Genomic DNA, 20368 nt, shown 5'->3' with positions numbered 1-20368 from the left:
ACTTGAGGGTCAGTCGTTTCTGGGAATAGGTTGAGGGGTCTGATATTGCTTCTCCCTACTCCGTCGTTAATGACGTCTACAGGTGGCGCTCCAGCTCCAGATAATGGTACGTTCATCATCCCAATGTTGATGGACCCGTTGTTAGCTCCTCCGTTGGCGTGATTTCCAGCCATGATGATATTGTTCTTTGAAATGAATGAAATCTTAGTCGATTTCCCACAGACGGCGCCAAATGTTGTCGAGTAAATTTTGCAACACCAAATTATATTATTTTATTAATATCAAAGAGAATTTTATGGGTAATGACAAGTGCGAGTATTCAACCTAGAATGGCGAGTACTCGACTGGGAATGGGAAAACAATCAACAAAAACTGGAAAATAACAGTAAGACAGAGAATTATAGTGGTTCAGTCAGATTATGATCTGCTTAGTCCACTGTAGCAAGGGATTCGTCGGTGCCATTTCATGGTGGATCACCTCTTTATATACAAAGCAGGTGTCCAATCGGTTACACAAGGATCACATTCATTGTTAATCCATCATTTACATATTGAATTGCAATAATTAAACCCAAGCAACGTTAACATTAATAAATGAACGACAGTTATCAAGTCCATCAACGTATGCGTCTTCCACATCTGCGAGTTGACTGTTCATGTTCCGTTGTTGAGCTCGCAAGGTCATCAGTACGTTTGGAACGTCTGCACCCTTAGATAATTGCCTCTGGTAAACATCGCGTGTTTAGCTGGCAGAGCCCAGACATGCGAATCTATATCGGCTTGTCAGGGCTATTGGATCGTTGGGACCAATATCACATCATAGAGAGTTGGTCTCTATGCTTTCGCATAAGTATAGAGGAGATACTCGCATATGTCCTGACACATGCGAGTTGGGGTCTACCCTGCATAATGCGAATTACGGTTATGCGATCTGAATTACGTACTAGCAGTATCTCACTGGCTTTATCGTGGGCGAGGTTTAAACATCGAGGAGTCTCTCATGGACATTTCAGCTTTCATTGGAAATCTGAATACACGTGTCCTTTAAGTAGGAGTCTGGTCTCGAGTTTCTAGGTTAGAGAAATCTCACTATAACAATGATTATAACATTCAGGCTAATCATGACCATTTCTAATTGTGACTAAGTAGGACAACCTAATTGAAATTTAAAATTGTATGAACTCTGCCCTTTAGTGTCTCATGCATGTTTGTTTTTTACTACTTTCAAAAAGGTACACCACCACCTTTTACTGTAAATGCAACCAAATGCAGCAAACACATTCATAAAAATTAAACTGAATCAACAAATGCAGCAATAAATTGTTGTCAATTTGTGTGCGGCTTTTTATAAAACTATCTTAAAAAAATAATTCAATTTTTCAACCTCATAAAAATTACACTTAATCAAGCAAATCTTTTTTCTTTTACTAACACTAACAGTGTAGTTAAAATAACATTTTTAAAATCGACATTGCTGATAACATATAATTTGTCAAACAAATTTTTCACTTAATTTCGTTTGTCCTTAGTTTATACCCATTTCATACATTACTCAAAGTTATTAATTAACCTACTAAAATGACATACTTCAAGTAATAATCTATGTAAGAAACAAAGATCACAACCAAGTTAGATGATGTGAATCTCACTCACCAAGAAATTCATAAATTAATCTTTCACAAAATTATGACACTTGAAAACGGAAGCATAGAGTATGAATCACTGTTGTGTATCAATCTTTTTCAAAACAGATTTTTAAATTTCTTAACCTTAATAATTATTAACTATTTTTATAAACAAAATCCTAATCATTCGTTTCCACAAATGGAGCAACAAATATAGATGACAAACAGAATTTTAAATATACAAATTGACAACAGAGACTTTTCGACCAAATATTGCTCAAAAAATCTCCATTTATCCAATCCCCAAATATTCAAAATCCAACCAAATCAACTAACAAATTCCAAAAATACCTAAATCAAAATCCCTAAATTACAGTACAATGCAACCAATTCAATTTAAACAATGTAATTCTTTATTGCAACAACCTAAATCAAAATACCAAAATCATAGATTCATAAAAAACTAAAACGAAAAACTCAAAACAAATTACAGTACATTGCACACTAAGAACCACAACAGATGCACGGGGGGAGAGAGAGAAAGAAATGCAAACTCCCTTCAACACAGAACCAGAGAGAGAGATTGAGAGAGAGAGAAAGAGAGAGAAAGAAATACCTCAACACAGAAATGCAAACTCCCTTCAACACCTCACCGTCGACACCTGAGACAAAATGGAACTATTAAGTAAACGAAAATGGACTCACACCACATTCCCTTGAAAAATATTTTTTTTTCTGTGAATAATGAAATGTATGTAAAGTACAACGGAGTAATGTACAACCCACCGTCGACACCCACCACTGTAACAACTCCAACAATGGTAGACTTCGAGTAATGTACACCACAGTGATGAACGAAGAAAAGTGAAGAAAATGTACAATATGGGTTTTACCACCTGAAACGAAAATGGAAAATAAAAAACAAAATGAAAAATGAAAAAGAAAATGGAAAAGAAAGAAGAGTGTTTTGCCCTAGCAGAGACGAAAATGGAAAATGGAAGGACAAAATGAAAAATAAAAAACAAAATGAAAGTGAAGAAGGAAATGGAAGAGTGGAGGAGGACGACGGTTGATATGATGTGATTGATAAATGTCACTTTTCACTTTTCCAGATTTAATAAATTTAAATTTCAAAAAACGTAACCGGTAGCCATTTATTTAACCCTAAATACCCCTAGATGAACCCCAACCTTTGGATCAAATTAACTACCCATCCGACGGTTACCGTACATCACAGATTGCAATCCGTGACCGTACAATAACGGGACAAAATCGTGTCTTATTATTTAAAAAAAAATTAACAATATTTAAAACATAAAATCATGAAAGTAATACAATTAAAAGTAACACAAAACTAGCATAAACTTATCATAAAAGAACAAATAAAAATAAGCATAAATTAGATTATAATTTTCTTCATTTTGTTGATCCATCAACCACTCAATTTGATACTGGGTTGCATTCAAAGCAACAAAATTCTTCATGTTATCTACATTTTCACAAGGATGACACGTGGACACTAACTAAAGAAAGAAGACCAAGAATCATTAGGCTGCCTAGGTGCTTCGCTTCGCACTCCGGGAGGATAAAGGCACTAATCTCACGGGAAGGGCCCTCACAAAGGAAGTTTCCCCGAGTGCTAGCCATGCGAGAATTGTCCGTGAGCTGATGTCCCATTCCACTCCAGAAGATGATGCTACTTTCTCCTACGAAGGATATGGATCTTCTCAAACCAGTAAGCACTAGTCTAGGATACGCCTTTGACCTGCAGAGGTTTAGCCCACACGTATCAAGCTATGAACTTAGAGACCAAGCTTCATCATGTACGATGTCAGAGGTTGTCTCCCACGCCACGCTGCCATGCAGAGCATGCGCGACCTTGTGTACTGGGCTAAATAATCCAACGACTAGGGGCGAGGGAAATTCAAATAAGAATGGCCCTGAGGTGACACGCGTTCGAAGCCCAACCAGTACGATTTGACATTCATAAAAGTCACATGAAATATGCCACCTACTAATCTGAAGGTGGGAATTCATCCTCGTAGAGATCCATCTAAGACAACCCATGTGATGGAGTTGGCCTATAAATACCCCAATCAAGGCACGAAGAGGGGATTCAGATCCTAAGACTCTCTCTCCTTCAGATCTTCATCTCAAAGTTGAGGACTTATTCTTCATCAAACACATTTTTAAAACCCTACTATTAACTCTAAAATATTCCTACTAAGCTTCCTCTTCTTCAAGAGGAATACAGTGGAAAGGAGTAAAAGTCCATTGTCTTTGTATTTGTATAAACAATCACCGGTCAAAGAGCCTAATAAAATGGGCTCGTGGACTAAAGATAGTTAAAGCCTGAACCACGTAAAAATCTCTTGTTTATTATTACATTATTTATACCTTCATTACTTACTTAAGCTCTGAAATTATTTAGTTACCGAAAAACTCGATAAATATTTTGGTGCTTTCATTGTAAGCTGAAGAAAGAGATATGCACGACGGTTACCGATGCAAGACTATTGGGAAGAAGGTCCGTGCAAGAGAAGAAGGAAGACCTCCTTATCACTTGTCGAGGTTTGGCCAAAGGCCAAAAATGTGCAGATCTGAGGTGGTGCCCATAAAAAGATTTGATGCCTCCGCCTGCCTAAGAAAGACAGTCGAAATGGACGCACGTGAACTTAAAACACATGCTGCACTGATATTCATCCTCAGAAGCTCAGATCTAGCCAGCCAACTCTCTAGGAGCAAGACCGACTGCCGATATCCTTAGGCTCAAATCCCCCACTGCATCACTGCGCACAGACAGAGCAGTGCAAGAGGTGCTAGCGCCAAACAAAGGAGCTATGACCTGATGCGGTTACGACGACTAACTCAGGAGGAATCATCAGATGCAACGAATCTATCCAGCTAGAAACTCCGGTGCTGGTGCCGGCGCGAGGGCTGGATTTGTCTTCCAACAACTACTTCCCCTACTTTTTTGCCAGGTGGTAAAGTTGCTCAAAAACAGATCCTGCAATGGCAGTTGTATAGCAATCAAAATTTGTATAGCAACCTACATAAAAACTACCGGAGCAACCCAAACCGTAATTTTTTTTAAAAAAAAAAGTTAGTATATTGGATAATTTCCCTAATTTATTTGTGGTATATAATTTTATTATTAGGGGCTGTTTGCAATGAGTTAATGCTAGCAAGAAAATGGTAAAGTGAAACATTATCTTATTTGTTTTAAGGGTTTAGCCTTGGAATGCTATTCCCCTAGTAATATAACTACCCTTGAGGAGGGTAATGTTAATACCTTAAAAAAGAGTATGATTAAATTATTACCTTCTATTATATTAATTTGAATAGTATTTTTAAATTAATAAATAAATTTATATACCAATAATATTATCATTTATTATAAATAAAATATTACGATATATATATTTAGTCGGTGAGATCAATTTTTTTTAACTGAGTTATTTTTATTATTAGCAATAACATATATATATTATACATAAATTTTATATGGATGGTGTACATAAATGACATAGCAAACAAAAATAAATAATAGTGATAAATTATATAAAAATGTTCATTTTAATTAATAAAAAATACAATAAAATTTAATATTTACTAATTAATAAACATATTTCTTTAATAAGTAATTATTTTATTTTAATATATAATTAACATTAAATAGATAAAATAAAAAATATTTTTATTTTAATTTTTTTAAAATAATATATAAAGATTCTTGTACTCAACTAAACATTGTAATTTAATTAACACGAATATGATTACAAATTACCCTACACAGTCAAACACAGTTTACACATTTCTCTATAATCATATTCTCTTTTATAATATTTTCGATAATCAAATTATTTTGAACACCTCATGTCAAACGCCCCCTTAGAGTATATTTTGATTTCAGTACTACAATATATCAAATATTATTGTATATAATATAATATATTTATTCATTGTACCCAATATATTAACAATATATTAATATGTAATATTAACGAATTTATATAATTTAATTTGAGTTTTTTTATTTTTACACTTCAAAATAATTTTTTTTGTATTCTTACAAAATTCTACATAGATTTTCTTATTGCAACTAGCGCTGCAACCTAAATTGCAACAAAAAATCGTATAAAAACCCCTATTGCAACTAGCGTGGCAACCACTTTAGAAACTCAAACCGTAAATTTGAAAAAAAAAAAAAGTTAAAAAAATAGTATATGGAGTAATTCCCCAATTTAATTTTATTATTATATAATTTTTTAAAAAATATAGTTTGTAATAAAAATATTTTCATAATTTTCATTAACTAATTTATTGCATTTTATCATTTTGCTAAAATTTTTAAAATATGAACATTTATTTAAATTTATAAGCTTTTCTTTCTTTTTTTATGTCTTTCTTGGCTAATTTCAAAAGAAAAAAAGGAAATTATAGTAAATGGCCCAAATTATAGGATTATGTTAAGGGTTGAGATGCAAAATGACCTTAAATTTGGTAACTAAGTTAGTAAATGTCCACTTTTTAAAAAAATTAAGAAAATGGCCAAATCTAATAAATTAGTTAATAAAAATGATAAAAATACATTTATCACATATTTTTTATAAAAAAAATATATATAATAACAAAATTAAGTTACATAATTTTTTTAGTATTGCATATTATTATATTGTAACAAAAATAAATAAATATATTAGATCATTTAAATATATACAACAGTATTAGATATATCGTAGTACAAAAAATTAATATACCGTAGTAATAAAATTATATACCACAAAGAAATTATAACAATACTAAATTAATACTCAAAAAATATATATACTATGCTAACAAAATTATATATACCACCATTAAATTATGAATACATACCAAAAAATTTATATATAATAAAGTAAAACTAAATATCATATTAAATAAATAATATATTATAGACAACAAAAATCATATACCATACAATAAAACGTCTATACCTACAATAAAAAATAAAAGAAAATAATATAATATTATTAAAAAAATTATATATATCATATTAACAAAATTATATATCACCTCCTTTATGTATACTAAAATAAAAACTAAACATGCATTATCTAAAATAAAATGATATACTATACAATAAAACTTATATACCATATAACATAAAATATATACCTTACAATAAAAATATATATAATAATAACAACAAATAAAAATAAAAATATATAGGATGATAATAAAATTATATATCATGTCAACAAAAGTACAATAGAAAATAAAACTTAAATATTATTTAAAAAAATTATATACCGTATAACAAAAAATACATATACCATACACCAAAACATATATACAAAAAAATAATAATAAAAATATAGATTACTAATATATATATGTATGTATACTATACTAACCAAATTATATACCACAATTAAAATGTATATACCATGACAATTGTATATAATAAAATAAAAAGTAATCAAATATTATTTAAAATAAATAATCATACAATCAAAAAATATAAAAATAATAATTAAATATATGTAGCATAGTAATAAAATTACATACATACATTAAAATATTTTTATTATGCTAATAAAATTATATACCACTATTATACATCATAATAAAAAATAAATATCATCTAAGAATAATAATATACCATACAACAAAATAGAAATATACTGTACAACAAAATCAATATACCAACAACCCAAAACAACTCATAAAAAATTTAAAAAATTGGCATAATTTTAAAATAAAAAAGATTTTAACAAAACTAATATAGATATACTATAATGTTTAAATAATTTGCTTCTAATTCTAAAAAAATAAAAAAATAATAATAATTTTGAAATAAAGACATTTACTAACATAGTCTTATGATTTAGGGTATTTTTTTATTATAATAATAATAATAATTTAGTTTATGTCGTCATTTCAAAAAATTATAGCAAATTAGTAAATGTCTTTATTTCAAAATTATTATTATTTTTTTTTATTTTTTTAGAATTAGTAAATTTACTAACTTAGTTAGCAAATTTAGTCTCATTTTGCATCTGAACCCAAAAAAAAACTTACATGGCCTAAGACCAAGCCCAAGCCCAAGGCCAACACATACCCTAACCCTAGTTCTCTGTCTCTCTCTTGCCCAGTTCGCCTTAACCAAAGCAGCCGCTCCCTTCTCAGACTCAGACTCACAGTCGACTACAGTCTCCGTCTTCTTCTCGCACTGCAAGTCCCGGCCCTTCTTAGTTGCTTCCTCTCTCGCTATTTCCTACTTTATATATATATTTATTTATCATGATTTAAGAATGTATAATCTAAAGTGTTGAATATTTTAAAGTGTTGCTTGCCTAATAAAAAAATTTATATGTGTAGATCATAGTTAGAATGGATGCAACTACTATGACTTCACAAAATCGGCCATTTTCAATCAAACTGTGGCCTCCTAGCCAAAACACTAGGCAAGTCCTTGTGGAGCGGATGATAAACAATCTTTCAACTGAATCTATTTTCACTCAAAAGTATGGAATTCTGAACAAGGAAGATGCTGAAGACAATGCAAAGTACATTGAAGAGAAGGCATTTCTCACAGCAGATCAACATCACGAAAACGAGCCTGATGGTGATGGAGGTTCTGCGGTGCAGCTATACGCAAGAGAATGCAGTAAGCTTCTCCTACAAGTTCTCAAAGGAGGTTCTATTAAAAAGGACAAGGAAAATCATATTGTCTCCAATGAAACTTTTTTTGATATATCTAAAGGTAAACGAGCCTTTATTGAAGCTGAAGAGGTTGAAAAACTTCTAAAGCCATTACAGGAGCCAGGGAATTCTTATTCAAAGATTTGCTTCAGCAATAGAAGCTTTGGTTTAGAAGCAGCCCAAGTTGCTGACCCCATTTTGGCTTCACTTAAAAGCCAGTTGAAAGAAGTAGATCTATCAGATTTGGTTGCTGGGAGACCTGAGGCAGAAGCTCTGAAGGTGATGAATATATTTTCAGAAGCTTTGGAAGGCAGTGTTTTGAAGTCTCTGAATCTCTCAAACAATGCCTTGGGTGAGAAAGGTGTTAGAGCTTTCGGAGCGCTTCTTAAATCACAATCTCAGTTGGAGGAGCTCTATTTGATGAATGATGGAATCTCCGAAGAAGCTGCTCGAGCAATTTGTGAGTTGATTCCTTCTACGGAGAAACTTAAAATCCTTCATTTTCACAATAATATGACAGGAGATGAAGGAGCAGTGGCTATCTCTGAGGTTGTGAAACGCTCTCCTCTGTTGGAGGACTTTCGTTGCTCCTCTACGAGAGTTGGTGCCGAAGGAGGAGTGGCCTTATCTGAAGCTCTAGCTACGTGTACCCATTTAAAGAAGCTTGATTTGAGGGACAATATGTTTGGTGTGGAAGGTGGAATTGCATTGAGCAAAACACTGTCCAACCACGCATACATGACAGAAGTTTACTTGAGTTACATTAACATGGAAAATGAGGGTGCAGTTGCTATAGCCAACACTCTCAAGGAATCAGCTCCTTTACTTGAAGTTTTGGATATGGCTGGTAATGACATAACTGTTGAAGCTGCTCCTGCCCTTGCAGCTTGTATATCTTCGATGAAGCATCTCAGTAAGCTGAACTTGTCTGAAAATGAACTCAAAGATGAAGGTACTATTCAGATAGCCAATGCATTAGAAGGTCACTCAAAGTTGACTGAAGTTGATATGAGTACTAACTTAATAAGAAGAGCTGGGGCTCGTCTTTTGGCTCAGATTGTGGTCCAAAAGCCTGGTTTCAAGTTGTTGAACATCAATGGAAATTACATCTCTGATGAAGGGATTGATGAGGTGAAGGATATTTTCAAGAAAACTCCTGATCTTCTTGGTCCTTTGGATGAGAATGATCCTGAGGGAGAAGATGCTGATGCTGATGATGATGATGATAATGATAATGAAGAAGGTGGTGAGGATGAAGATGAATTAGGATCAAAGCTGAAAAACCTTGAAGTTGATGAAGCGGACTAGAGGCCCTGTATTTCAATTGTTTCTCCATTATTATAGTGTGTAAACCTCATAGTCATTAATATTGTTTATTGTTGGAGGCATTTAAGCATTAGGATTGACTGTTCTACTGAATCTTATTTTGAGGAAGAGATGTATGGGGTAGTTTAGGCAAAGCATTTTGGATCTAAAGATATCAGTAGGATTAGTTGTTAGTTATTTGGTTTATTGTTCCATTTTAAGTTGTCTTTTTGGATTCAACGAGTTTATTATGTCATCATAAATCTTGGCAAAAAAATGGTGTCTTGGAACTTACCAGGGGGTATTTTAATATTTTAATCTAGTATTTGCCCTTTTGCTATACAGCAAAAGTGTCTTGTATGGGTGTTACCAATGATTATAGAGTAGTTGTATTTCAGTGTTACTTATGTTTTACATATATTTGTCAAGCAATGCCTGCCCTTCGAAAAAAGAAATTTGGTGTTTGACGATGTGCCTTGCCCGTCAACCTCTATGCCTGAAATATGTTAGAATATTTTTTTTTCAATTTTTTTTACATTTGTTATGCTTATAAATCATCTTTGTAAATTTTAAAAAAAATTCAAATAAAATACGTTTGAAGTTTTTTGAACACGTGTGGTAAATTGAAATAATAGAAATTTTGTTTTTGATACTATAAATTATTCAAAATTTTTGAAAAATTTAGGGGATGATATTGTAATTATAACGAATACCGTTATAAAAATTTTGAAAAAAATATTTCGGCATGTGATTTCAAATAAAAATTGACCAAAAATTGTAATTAGCACTCCTTTATACCATCCCAAAAAAACATGTTAAACCATCTTTAAAAAAAATATAATTACTGCACCAAAAGAAGTGCTGGCTAAGTCCTAACATATTTGTATGCTATATTTTTTATATTTACTTTTATCTCATTGTTTTATATTATTAGTATCTTTCACTATTAACATTAAATCATTTCAATGCTAAATTTAAGAAGAAAAAATATTATTACTATTTCAAGTGTCTTTTTCAATAAATTAAATGAACATTAATTAAAAAATTAATTTTTTCATGAACTTTTACACTAGTGCATTGAAGCATATTGTTAAAAATTGTGCCAAATATATCACATTAACTTTTTGTGCTAAATATAGCACAAATTGATCCTTTAAGACTGTGGGAGATAGTCTTACAAAGTAGAATAATAAATGGATTGTGAGTGGGCATTAGCCATAGCCATCTTCATATGGCCTTGAATGCCTTGCTCTGCCCTAACAAGTTAGCTAAAAGCTTGTCACAGCTCAGACCCATGTACAAAATCTAGAGGGCTGCTGAATATGTACTAAGAAGAGACAACTCTACCAAAATATTTTATCCATTTTTTTCCACCAATCTAACTATGATCAACTCCATCCATTTCCTCTTCCATTACTGTTCTGTCCTCTAGAATCAGAGAATGAGCTCTGAGTAGAGTAGCTTGATCTCTTCTTTTTGTGGGTTTTCCATGTCAATATCTGTCCATTCCAACTACTTACACCAACCCCTTGATAATCATGTCTCTCTGTACTTGTTCCTTCTTCTGACTTGAGTCTCTTCATCAGCGGTGTCTGAGCATAGGTGTCTTCGCTTGTTCCCTCACTGGCAAGTGGTGTAGATTCAGTTAGTTCTATAACCTTATCGTCTTCCACACCATTACTATTATTACTAGCTTCACTGGTCTCTGATATAAAGTGGTTTCTCCTTTTTCCTTTGCCAGAAAGCTTTGATATATCTTCTCCATTTTCCACTGCTTTCATCCACTGCACATCGCTCAGGGAATCCGCATAAACAACTTCTTTTCTTCGTCGCTTTCCTGTTATACTTCCGCTATGAAACCCTTTGGTCTCGTGTTCTTTGTCAGGTTTAGAATATGCCCATTCAGGAACCTCGTGATCTTCCATAAGTCGAGATCGGTAATTCTCCTTTTGCCTTCTCTCTTCGTCCATCTTCTCAAACATCCAAAACTCATCATCTGACCGAGCAGCAAGGCGGTTGATTTCTCTCTCACTCGGCACATCTGTCCCAAGTGAACTTGTACCTCTGCGCATGATCTCTTCTAGCATCTCTCTTCTGTCTTGAGCTGCATAAAAAGTACATGATGATTGTTACTTCCAATAAGAAATGTGCATTGGGTATAAGATACTTGGAGAGCCCTGTTAATTTTTCTTTTCTTTTCAAAAACAAATTATAAAGAGAGAAAAGGAAATCATGAAAATTAAAATGGATCACCAGGGATTGACTCTAATATCCAAGAATACACCAATGAACATGTATTTTAAGACCACATTGGCATAGAGGGTATGATAATTGGAGAGTGGGTTAACTTTTTTTTTTTTTCAAAAACAAAGAAAAAGAGAAAAGGAAAGCATGAAAATTAAAATGTTCCATCAGGTGACCTCAAACTCTGAGAGCTCTAGACCATGTAGGAGCCAAAAATTGGACTGACTCTATTACCCAAGAATACACCGATGAATACGTATTTTAAGACATCGTTGGCATGGCAGACATGTATTGAATAACATGAGTAGAGTATAACAAACCTGTCGATGTTGTATTGAATAAACCGGCTTGGATGACCTTGGCATCTATACCCATCTTCTGTTTAGCACGTTCCAAGATAACCTCTTCAATAGATCCAACACTAACCAATACAAAAACTCTGACTTCCTTTTTTTGTCCTATACGATGAGCTCGATCCTCTGCCTGTTGATCCATTTGTGGATTCCAATCACTGTCAAAAATAATTACTGTATCTGCTGTTTGCAAGTTCAAACCAAGACCTCCAGCACGAGTACTCAGGAGAAACATGAAGAAAGGGGAGTCTGGAGCATTGAATTGCTTTAGCAGAGTCCCTCTTTCCTCAGTTTTTGTTGAACCATCAAGTCTAAGAAACTTAATTTCATGAAGGCGTAGATATATTTCAAGAATGTCCATAAGACGAGTCATTTGTGAAAAAAGCAGGACCCTATGCCCAGCTCTTTGGAGTTTTGGGAGTAAACGGTCCAGCAATTCAAATTTTCCAGATGCTCTGATGATCTCTTCCCTGCGCCACATATTATACTCCCCCACAAAAAGATATGGGTGGTTACAACATTTTCTAAGCTGCATTGTAAGGTTCTGTAGACTCTTCGATTTCCCACTACCTGCAAAAAAATAACCATAAGTAAAAGTAAAACATTATTGAATGTGTAGATGCAATCTGTCTTATAAATAGTATCTGCTGGAAATTTGAAATTGCTAACAACGGTGTTGGGAAGGAATAAAGACACGAGTACAAGACATTTTGAAAAGAGTGTTTGCCATAAAGAATGTGAAAACTAAAAGTGAAACCTACTCACCATTATCTAGTCCAACTCTACCCACATCAGTGACTTGTTGATAATATACTTTCTGCCACGCTGACATATCACATTTCAGTATGACCTGAGATTTCTGAGGAAGGTATTTCTCCACTTCATCCTTTTTCCTCCTCAATATAAATGGTCTTATAACCTGTAAATCCATAGCAAATAAGGACCCAAGAAGATAGTATAAATGATAGAAAAAAGACACTAGGAAACAATGATAAGACACTGACATGATGAAGACGACGAATAATCAACAGCTGTTCCTCATCTGTTAGAGAAATATCTCCTCGATCGGCAAATGGTGCATTGAACCAATCCTCGAAGTTCTGAACTGAATTAAAAATGTGTGGAAGAAGAAAATTAAGCAGGGACCATAGCTCCTGCAAACTATTCTGTATAGGAGTACCAGTCAATAGGAGTCTTCGCCGCATATCATAACTGCATAAAATGCAACACAAAGAGCACAAATAACTAGAAATGAGATGGTGTATACATCCATGGAAACAGCATGGTCAAATTCTGAAAGGAAAAAAAAGACTAAAAAATTAGGCATATGTTGAAACATCAAAGATATGCAGCCTTTATGATGAACATAGAATTATATACCCTGCAAGTGTCTGTGCAAGAGCACATTCATGATTTTTCAATCTATGGCCTTCGTCTACAATCAGGTAGCACCAAGGAATTTTCTTTAAAAATGTTTTATCTCTCATAATTAGGTCATAATGTGTGATCAGCACATTAAATTTTCCTTCCCCAGCTAACTCTTCTTTCATTGCCTTTCTTTCATCAAGACGCCCGTCGTAGAGAATGGCTGCAATACTGAATGAATAAGAAAAGTCAGCAACTCTAAAAAGAAATTAAGAAAATTCGGTAACTTAAAAAGGAAAATTTGACATCTATTAATTTTTTTGAAGGTTCTACATCTATTAATTTGATATATTAATGAGAGAGATTTATTAAAGAATACATTGAACATACCTAGGAGCCCATGTTGCAAATTCATTAACCCAGTTGGGCAGAACTGCTTTTGGGGCCACTATCAAGTGGGGTCCATGCACACCCTTGTGTTCTATGAGATAAGCAATCAGAGAAATGGTTTGAATTGTTTTTCCTAACCCCATCTCATCAGCCAGAATTCCATTAAGGTTGTTATTGAACAATGAGAGCATCCATTGTAATCCTTCTACCTGATATGGTCTTAATTCTCCACCTTGTAGCATGGATGGTTGCTCCGTTACCTATTATTAAGTTACAGTAAGGTCCTCTTTTACAAAACAGTTCCCATTAACAAAAATGCAACAAAAAGGCACTACACGAGAAGTAACAAAAAATAAAAGATCTTTGAAGTTATCACAAAGTACAGAAAGACAAATGGATAAGAATCCCATCAAACATTGGTAATGGCATATGCAAAACCATGTACAAAGTTCACAGAGTAATCATGATAAGCATGAAACATAATTATGCTCATCAAGTTGCAAGACATGGAAAATTTGGACAAGCAGAAAATGTTAGTAAAACTGCCAGAGAAAGTGCAATGCCCCTGGCTGAAAATCTATATTAGTGAGCAAGAACTTTGGAGAAAATTGGCATTATACTACATTACCGGCCGCTTAGACAATCTGGAACACACCAATAGGTTGCATTTAATTACAAATGACATAGAGGAATAAAACATATAGGGTTCACCTATGGATAATTAATATGGGTAGGCTGAATGACACCTTTAGATAAAAGATGATAACTAAGAACAATAATACAATGAGAAAAGAATGTATAACTTACCTTTTCCTGAATGGAGTGAATTGCTGAGTTATACTGCCGCTGACCTTCAAGTAAGTCGTTGGCCTCATCATTCCGATCAGAATCAATAAATTCACCATCCAACTCAGGTGAATCAGATTCAGAGCCATGCAAGGATTCAATTCCATCTGAAGTTTTATTATCTTTCTGACGTTGAACAGCAGCTCCTAAATTAACAAGAAGCTTATTTGTTTCTTCAAGAAGAATTGTCAATCGCTCATTCTTACTCTCCTTCACCATTCTCATGTATGCTTCTTGATCATCAGCTTTTAATGCTTGAAACCTCAACTTCTCAGCCCGTGTTGCACGTTGCCTTTGCCTTCCATGCCATGCCTGTTAAAGCACTCTTATTATATCATTTATCAAATTTTGCAATGCATGTCAATTTTCCTAACTATTCCTTAAACAAGAAAATAACCATAGGTCACACTACTAATTCGTTAAACAAGAAAATCTCCATTATAGATGTTTCGCAAAACTAGTAAGAAAAAAAAAATCATCTTCCATATGCAACTTATTTTTCGTTGTCAATATTTTCGTATGGAAATTTAGATCACCATGAAATTCAAGAATTTTTAAACAGCATTTTAGCTCGTGTCTCTCCGTGCTGTGTGTGTATATATGTATAACTACCATTTGAACAAGTAGAAATTGGAAACAGGGAAAGAGGGAGATAGAGTGATAACATACCAGGACTCCATCATTCCTTTGTTTTCGGCGTTTCAAAGAAGCTTGAATTTGCAACTGGAATTCACGAACTGCATTAAGGACTTCAGCGAAAAATTTTCTTTTCCGAGTCTCAACCTGATTTTTCTCTTCTTCTTGTAACCTTGAGAGCCTCTGTATTAGACATTCAATTGTCAGCAAACAAATAATTACCAACATACAATTCACTTACTCATGATATATAGCAAAACAGCCTCCAATTCACAACAAAATTCTTCTCATTAGGTTTGACATGATATATTGTACTAACCTCAGCATCCCGTTTCTTTCTGAATTGATCATCAGCCTCCATGGCAAACGCATCTCCAACACCATATAATGGGCGACGCAAACGCATCATGCCCCAGTCAAATAGCTGTTTGTCAGGATGTGCACAGTTTGTGCGTAGCCAATACTCTGAACTGACTTCAGCACGAACCTTCTTTTGCAAATCTGCTAACTGCCAGAGAAAAAGTCCTTGTTCACAAGGACAGAACCCATGTTATTTCTTAATACACAACAAGAGGAAATTAGACATTATGAAACCGAAACTCCTACTGTATTGATAGTCTTTCAAACAATTACCCTTGAATCAATGCTTAGGCCAGACTCTTTCATGTAACACAAGCATCAATTCAATTATCTCACAGTGAAACAATATTCAGAAAGCAAATTGTAAATGTATCTTTTTTATTATTTTTTAAAATGGGGAAAAAAATTCAATACAATTTTTTTCAACTAAAAAGCAATCTTTCCTGTCCAAGCAAATCATTCCCTCATCTCCTATGCCTTTTGCACAATATGAACTTCACATGCTTTAACCAATTGAAAAAGATGTTTGAATCATGATTCAAATAAATTTCAATCCATCAAGTTTACCTTTAATCCATAAAGCTCAAGCAAGCACTTCGTTTGTAACTCCTCTCCTCTACTTGAAGGTAATTCTGATTTAAAAAAATATGATATCTGGATAAGTGCTTGTTTTTTAAGGACATTTGGGAATGCAACAAATAAATTCGTAAACATGCCCCAAAAAATGCAATTTGAGACTACTCAAATGGTTGTGTGAGTGCATGTGTAGGAGCAGACTGGGATTCAAGTCCCAATGACAATGTCAACTTCTTCCGCTCTCAAAACTGAGACAAATGACAACGTTTATATGAAATAGTTACCTTCAAGTTCAGTTAATCGATGTTGAATGTGGCTTTGATAACGTTTATCCCTTGATTCTGTTAATTCAAAACTTGACATGCAATTAGAACGCTGTTTAAGCAGTGCCTCCTGAAGTTCAGGTAACAATTCTTCGGAAATATCAGCATGATTTTCCTGTCACAGATATCAAATACCAACACTGTAAGAAAAAAACACCCAACAAATGCAGCTTAGGTGCTAATAAAGCACTGTTACTCTCAAAAAGGTTATACAAGGTCAAGTCTTCAAAATGATCATATCTAATATAATCCAAAACTTTCTTGTCCTGCATCAGAAATTAATTCATTGATTCTACCAGTGCTTTACCTTTGGGATGGTGCTAAAAGAGCCAAATATTTGATTTAAACTGCTCGTAAGAGACAGGAAAAAAAAACATTTACATTATTTTTCTTCACAAAACTTTAAACCAATGAACAACGAACGTTGATGATCAGAAATGAATAAAATTAGTTGGTTTTAAATGGGACCATGAACTTCACATAAAGAATGGTTTTTTGTTTTCCTTTTCCAATCCTCGCTGACTGCAGGAGGTTCATTACCATCAAAATTGCCTAGCTTTATCATATTGTATGTGTGGATGTGATTATTTTCAAAAGCACGGAAGAACATTCATTACAAATTTATCAAAAACAACAAGTTCTATTTAAAAACTCGAAATAAAAAACAACAAACAAACAAAAGCCTGAGCCTAAGCGTGGCCTTAAAGGTCTCCATGTAGCTGTATGTAAACATTTATCAGAACAAGTACAATTAAAGAAAAAGAACAGATACAAGTCCGAAATCAAACATGCTGTAACCAAACATCCTTTCAAACAAGAACACAGATTCACGAATCCAAACAAAATCCCAAATTGAAAAGTACCCACAATCAAAATTCAACCCCAACATTTAAAAATCGTCAAAAACCCGAAACCCCATTAGTCAGAAACCAAAAACAGAAGAAGGGTATGCGAAGAAAAACATACCGAGTCACTCTGGTCAGATCTTGCGAGTTGGGCATCTCGTTCGGCGTCATAATAGATGGAGGAAACGGTGTCAAGGAGGTCAGCAGGGAGAGGGAGATTCCGGGAGACGAAGTTGAGAGCGGAAATCAAAGACTTGGTCTGGTGGATGAGGTCTAATGGGGGTTGCTGTGGGCTCTGGCTCTGGCTCTGGCTCTGGGACTGGGTCTCGAGCTGAGCCATGGCGGGAGAAGAAAACCCACTTAACGGCTATTTAAAAATGGAGTTTTAATCTGTGCTTTGCAATAACAAAAACTAACACACACTACCGAGTGTGAGCCTTGACTCGAGCCACTCTCTATAATCGTTCTTTTTTTTTTTCCTTTCGAAACCAAAACCCAAACCCTTCTTCGGCGTTTCTCTCTCTCTCTTCCCCTTTGGTTTTGTTTTTAGTTTAGGGAAAGAGTATGGTCAAATTACGAAAAGGCCCTTTCGACTTATGTGTTTGCACTAAACACGTCTCTATTCTTTTGAGAAATTATAAAACTGTCGTAATGATTTCAAATTTTCTACTTTTTAGTCCTTTGCAATACGATACTCTTATTTGTCAAATATTGGACTATTGACAAATTTTGGCAATTTTGTTAAATTATAGACTCCATACCATTTATTAGTATTCTCTAATAAATGTTATTTTTGTAAGTGGTGTTTTTGGCAACTTAAAGTTTAATTTTTACTTCAAATTAAATACATATGTATAGTTTATGTTTAATATTTTTTTATAACATGATAATTACATTAAGACATTTTTTATAAGACTTCAACAATTGACGCAGAGACTTCTTCAAACCAGTATAATTTATTGTCTAGTCAAAGAGCATTCACATCAGATGTTTTAAAATAAAGATTTTCTAAAATATTTAAAGAACTGAACTAAAAACAAGCTACATCAGATGTTCTAAACTCATTCTCTATTTTAAAGCTTCTGTAAAATTACTATTCATGCTCTACATTTATAAATATTATTTATTGCTCTAAACTTATTTTATTAATTGTTTGGAGTTTTAATTTTTATTTTTATATAGGAATATGTGTAAATATTAGTGTTATACTTGATTTTTGAAAAATCAAAAAAGTCAACTTTACGACTTTGACCAAGACTTACAAAGGCCAAATAAGTTAGGACATTCTACTTGGGGTGCCCCATAGCACCTTCAGGAGACTCGAAAATATTGACCAACCATTTAGTGTTAAGACTCACACACCCAAGTGTGCCCAAATTAGGGTTTATGGGCACACGCGAGCGTTTTCAGCTTAGAGACCTTAATCCTAGGGCTGAACATCGGGTGGGTTTACCGGGTTTCGGGTTGGCGGGTTTCGGGTTCACGGGTTTCGGGTTCAAAAAATTGAAACTGAACTCGGACCCGAATAGGGCACGGGTTGGCGGGTTTCGGTTGGTCGGGTTTAGCGGGTTGGCGGGTTGACCCGGTCAACTCAGTCAACTCGGTCAACTCTTTAAAAAAATTAATTTTTTATTCAAATAATTAATTTTTTTATTTTTTTTTATTTATTAAATTAAGCATATATAATATAACAATTTGTTCATAGTATCTACTATTGAAGAAAACATTAATCAATCCAACCAACAAACAAACAACCTATTTATCAAAGATTCAAATCAAACTTCATATTCATGTTCATGAATCATGATAAAAGTGAACACTAAAATATTTCAAAATACATCCATATCCAATATTCATAGTCCATAAAAATCTAAAGTCCATATTATATATATAAAAACAGTAATAAAAAAATATATATAATATATTTATAAACCGGGTTGGCGGGCGGGTTCGCGGGTTTAACCCGAAACCCAGTACCCTAAAATCTCAACCCGCCAACCCACCCGAAGGGTACCGGGTTGAACCCAACCCGCCCGAAACTTTTTTAAAAATTTTTTTTTGCGGGTTCACCAGTTCGGGTTCGGGCGGGTTGCTCGGGTTCGGGTCAAACCCGCTCAAAATGTTCAGTCCTTAATCCGACAAGAAAACCAACAAGGACTTGACTTATTTAGGCATAAAAAAACTTGAACTTGAACATAAAGTCAAAATTGCACAAGGATGTCACTCAACAAGACATAGGATGTAACACCCTACTAGGTTAGGCGTGTTATCGTGATTTAAAACTAACTGTGTAATCCGTTAGTAATCAACGGGTTTGTTGTGGATGTCACCTTTTACAATGACTTATGCTTTGATGCCATCTACTGTGCTTGGTTGTCTAATGGAGGAGTGTAGTCTTTTAACTATTCGGCCTTCCCTGAGACAAAACTTCCATTCCTTATAAGGCATTGTGAGCAGCGTTTCAATGAAGATGCTCTCCAGAGAATAGACTTTAACTTGAATGGAGATGAGCCAGTAGCTGAAGAAGCTACAAGGGTCGAAGGCTACAATCCTGAGCATTCCGACATACCTCCTCCTACAGTTGATGCACCAGTAGTAGGCAAGGCCGACCCTGAGGGTACGCGAGCTAAGCGTGCGCCTCGGGCCCCCAACCGCTCAGGGCCCCGAAATTGTGAAAAAAAAATTATTAATATATAGATAAAATATCAAATGAGAAGAAAATATAATAAATATTATTTGGTGTAGTTGTAAAAGATTTTACTTTAAGCCAAGAGGTCAAGGGATCAATCCCAAATCTCTACTTTTTTTTA

General features: G+C 34.0%; 2 protein-coding genes across 3 annotated transcripts; one reads left to right on the top strand and one right to left on the bottom strand.

Moving 5' to 3' along the window:
* Positions 1-7768: 7768 nt before the first annotated feature.
* On the bottom strand, positions 7769-18089 carry LOC115722104 (probable ATP-dependent DNA helicase CHR12). 2 transcript variants are annotated; one of them, XM_030651224.2, is made up of 12 exons: positions 17680-18089; positions 16675-16828; positions 16382-16446; positions 15774-15962; positions 15488-15637; positions 14780-15130; positions 13973-14232; positions 13598-13813; positions 13222-13429; positions 12983-13136; positions 12185-12787; positions 7769-11724 (listed from the first exon to the last, which is right to left on the bottom strand). In XM_030651224.2, the coding sequence occupies exons 1-12, from the start codon at positions 17896-17898 to the stop codon at positions 11009-11011; spliced, it is 3285 nt and encodes a 1094-aa protein (XP_030507084.2). In that variant the 5' UTR covers positions 17899-18089; the 3' UTR covers positions 7769-11008. The 2 variants fall into 2 exon arrangements, with proteins under 2 accessions (XP_030507084.2, XP_030507085.2); XM_030651225.2 differs by lacking the exon at positions 17680-18089 and having other exon boundaries at positions 15774-15979; positions 16675-16689.
* On the top strand, positions 8004-10440 carry LOC115722249 (RAN GTPase-activating protein 2). The gene has a single exon (XM_061103688.1). It carries the CDS (start codon positions 8004-8006, stop codon positions 9621-9623), a length of 1620 nt encoding a protein of 539 aa, XP_060959671.1. The 3' UTR covers positions 9624-10440.
* Positions 18090-20368: the final 2279 nt, after the last annotated feature.

This window comes from Cannabis sativa, chromosome 9 (genome assembly GCF_029168945.1).
Source record: "Cannabis sativa cultivar Pink pepper isolate KNU-18-1 chromosome 9, ASM2916894v1, whole genome shotgun sequence".
Lineage (NCBI taxonomy): Eukaryota > Viridiplantae > Streptophyta > Magnoliopsida > Rosales > Cannabaceae > Cannabis > Cannabis sativa.
This window is presented reverse-complemented; position numbering and strand designations above follow the sequence as displayed.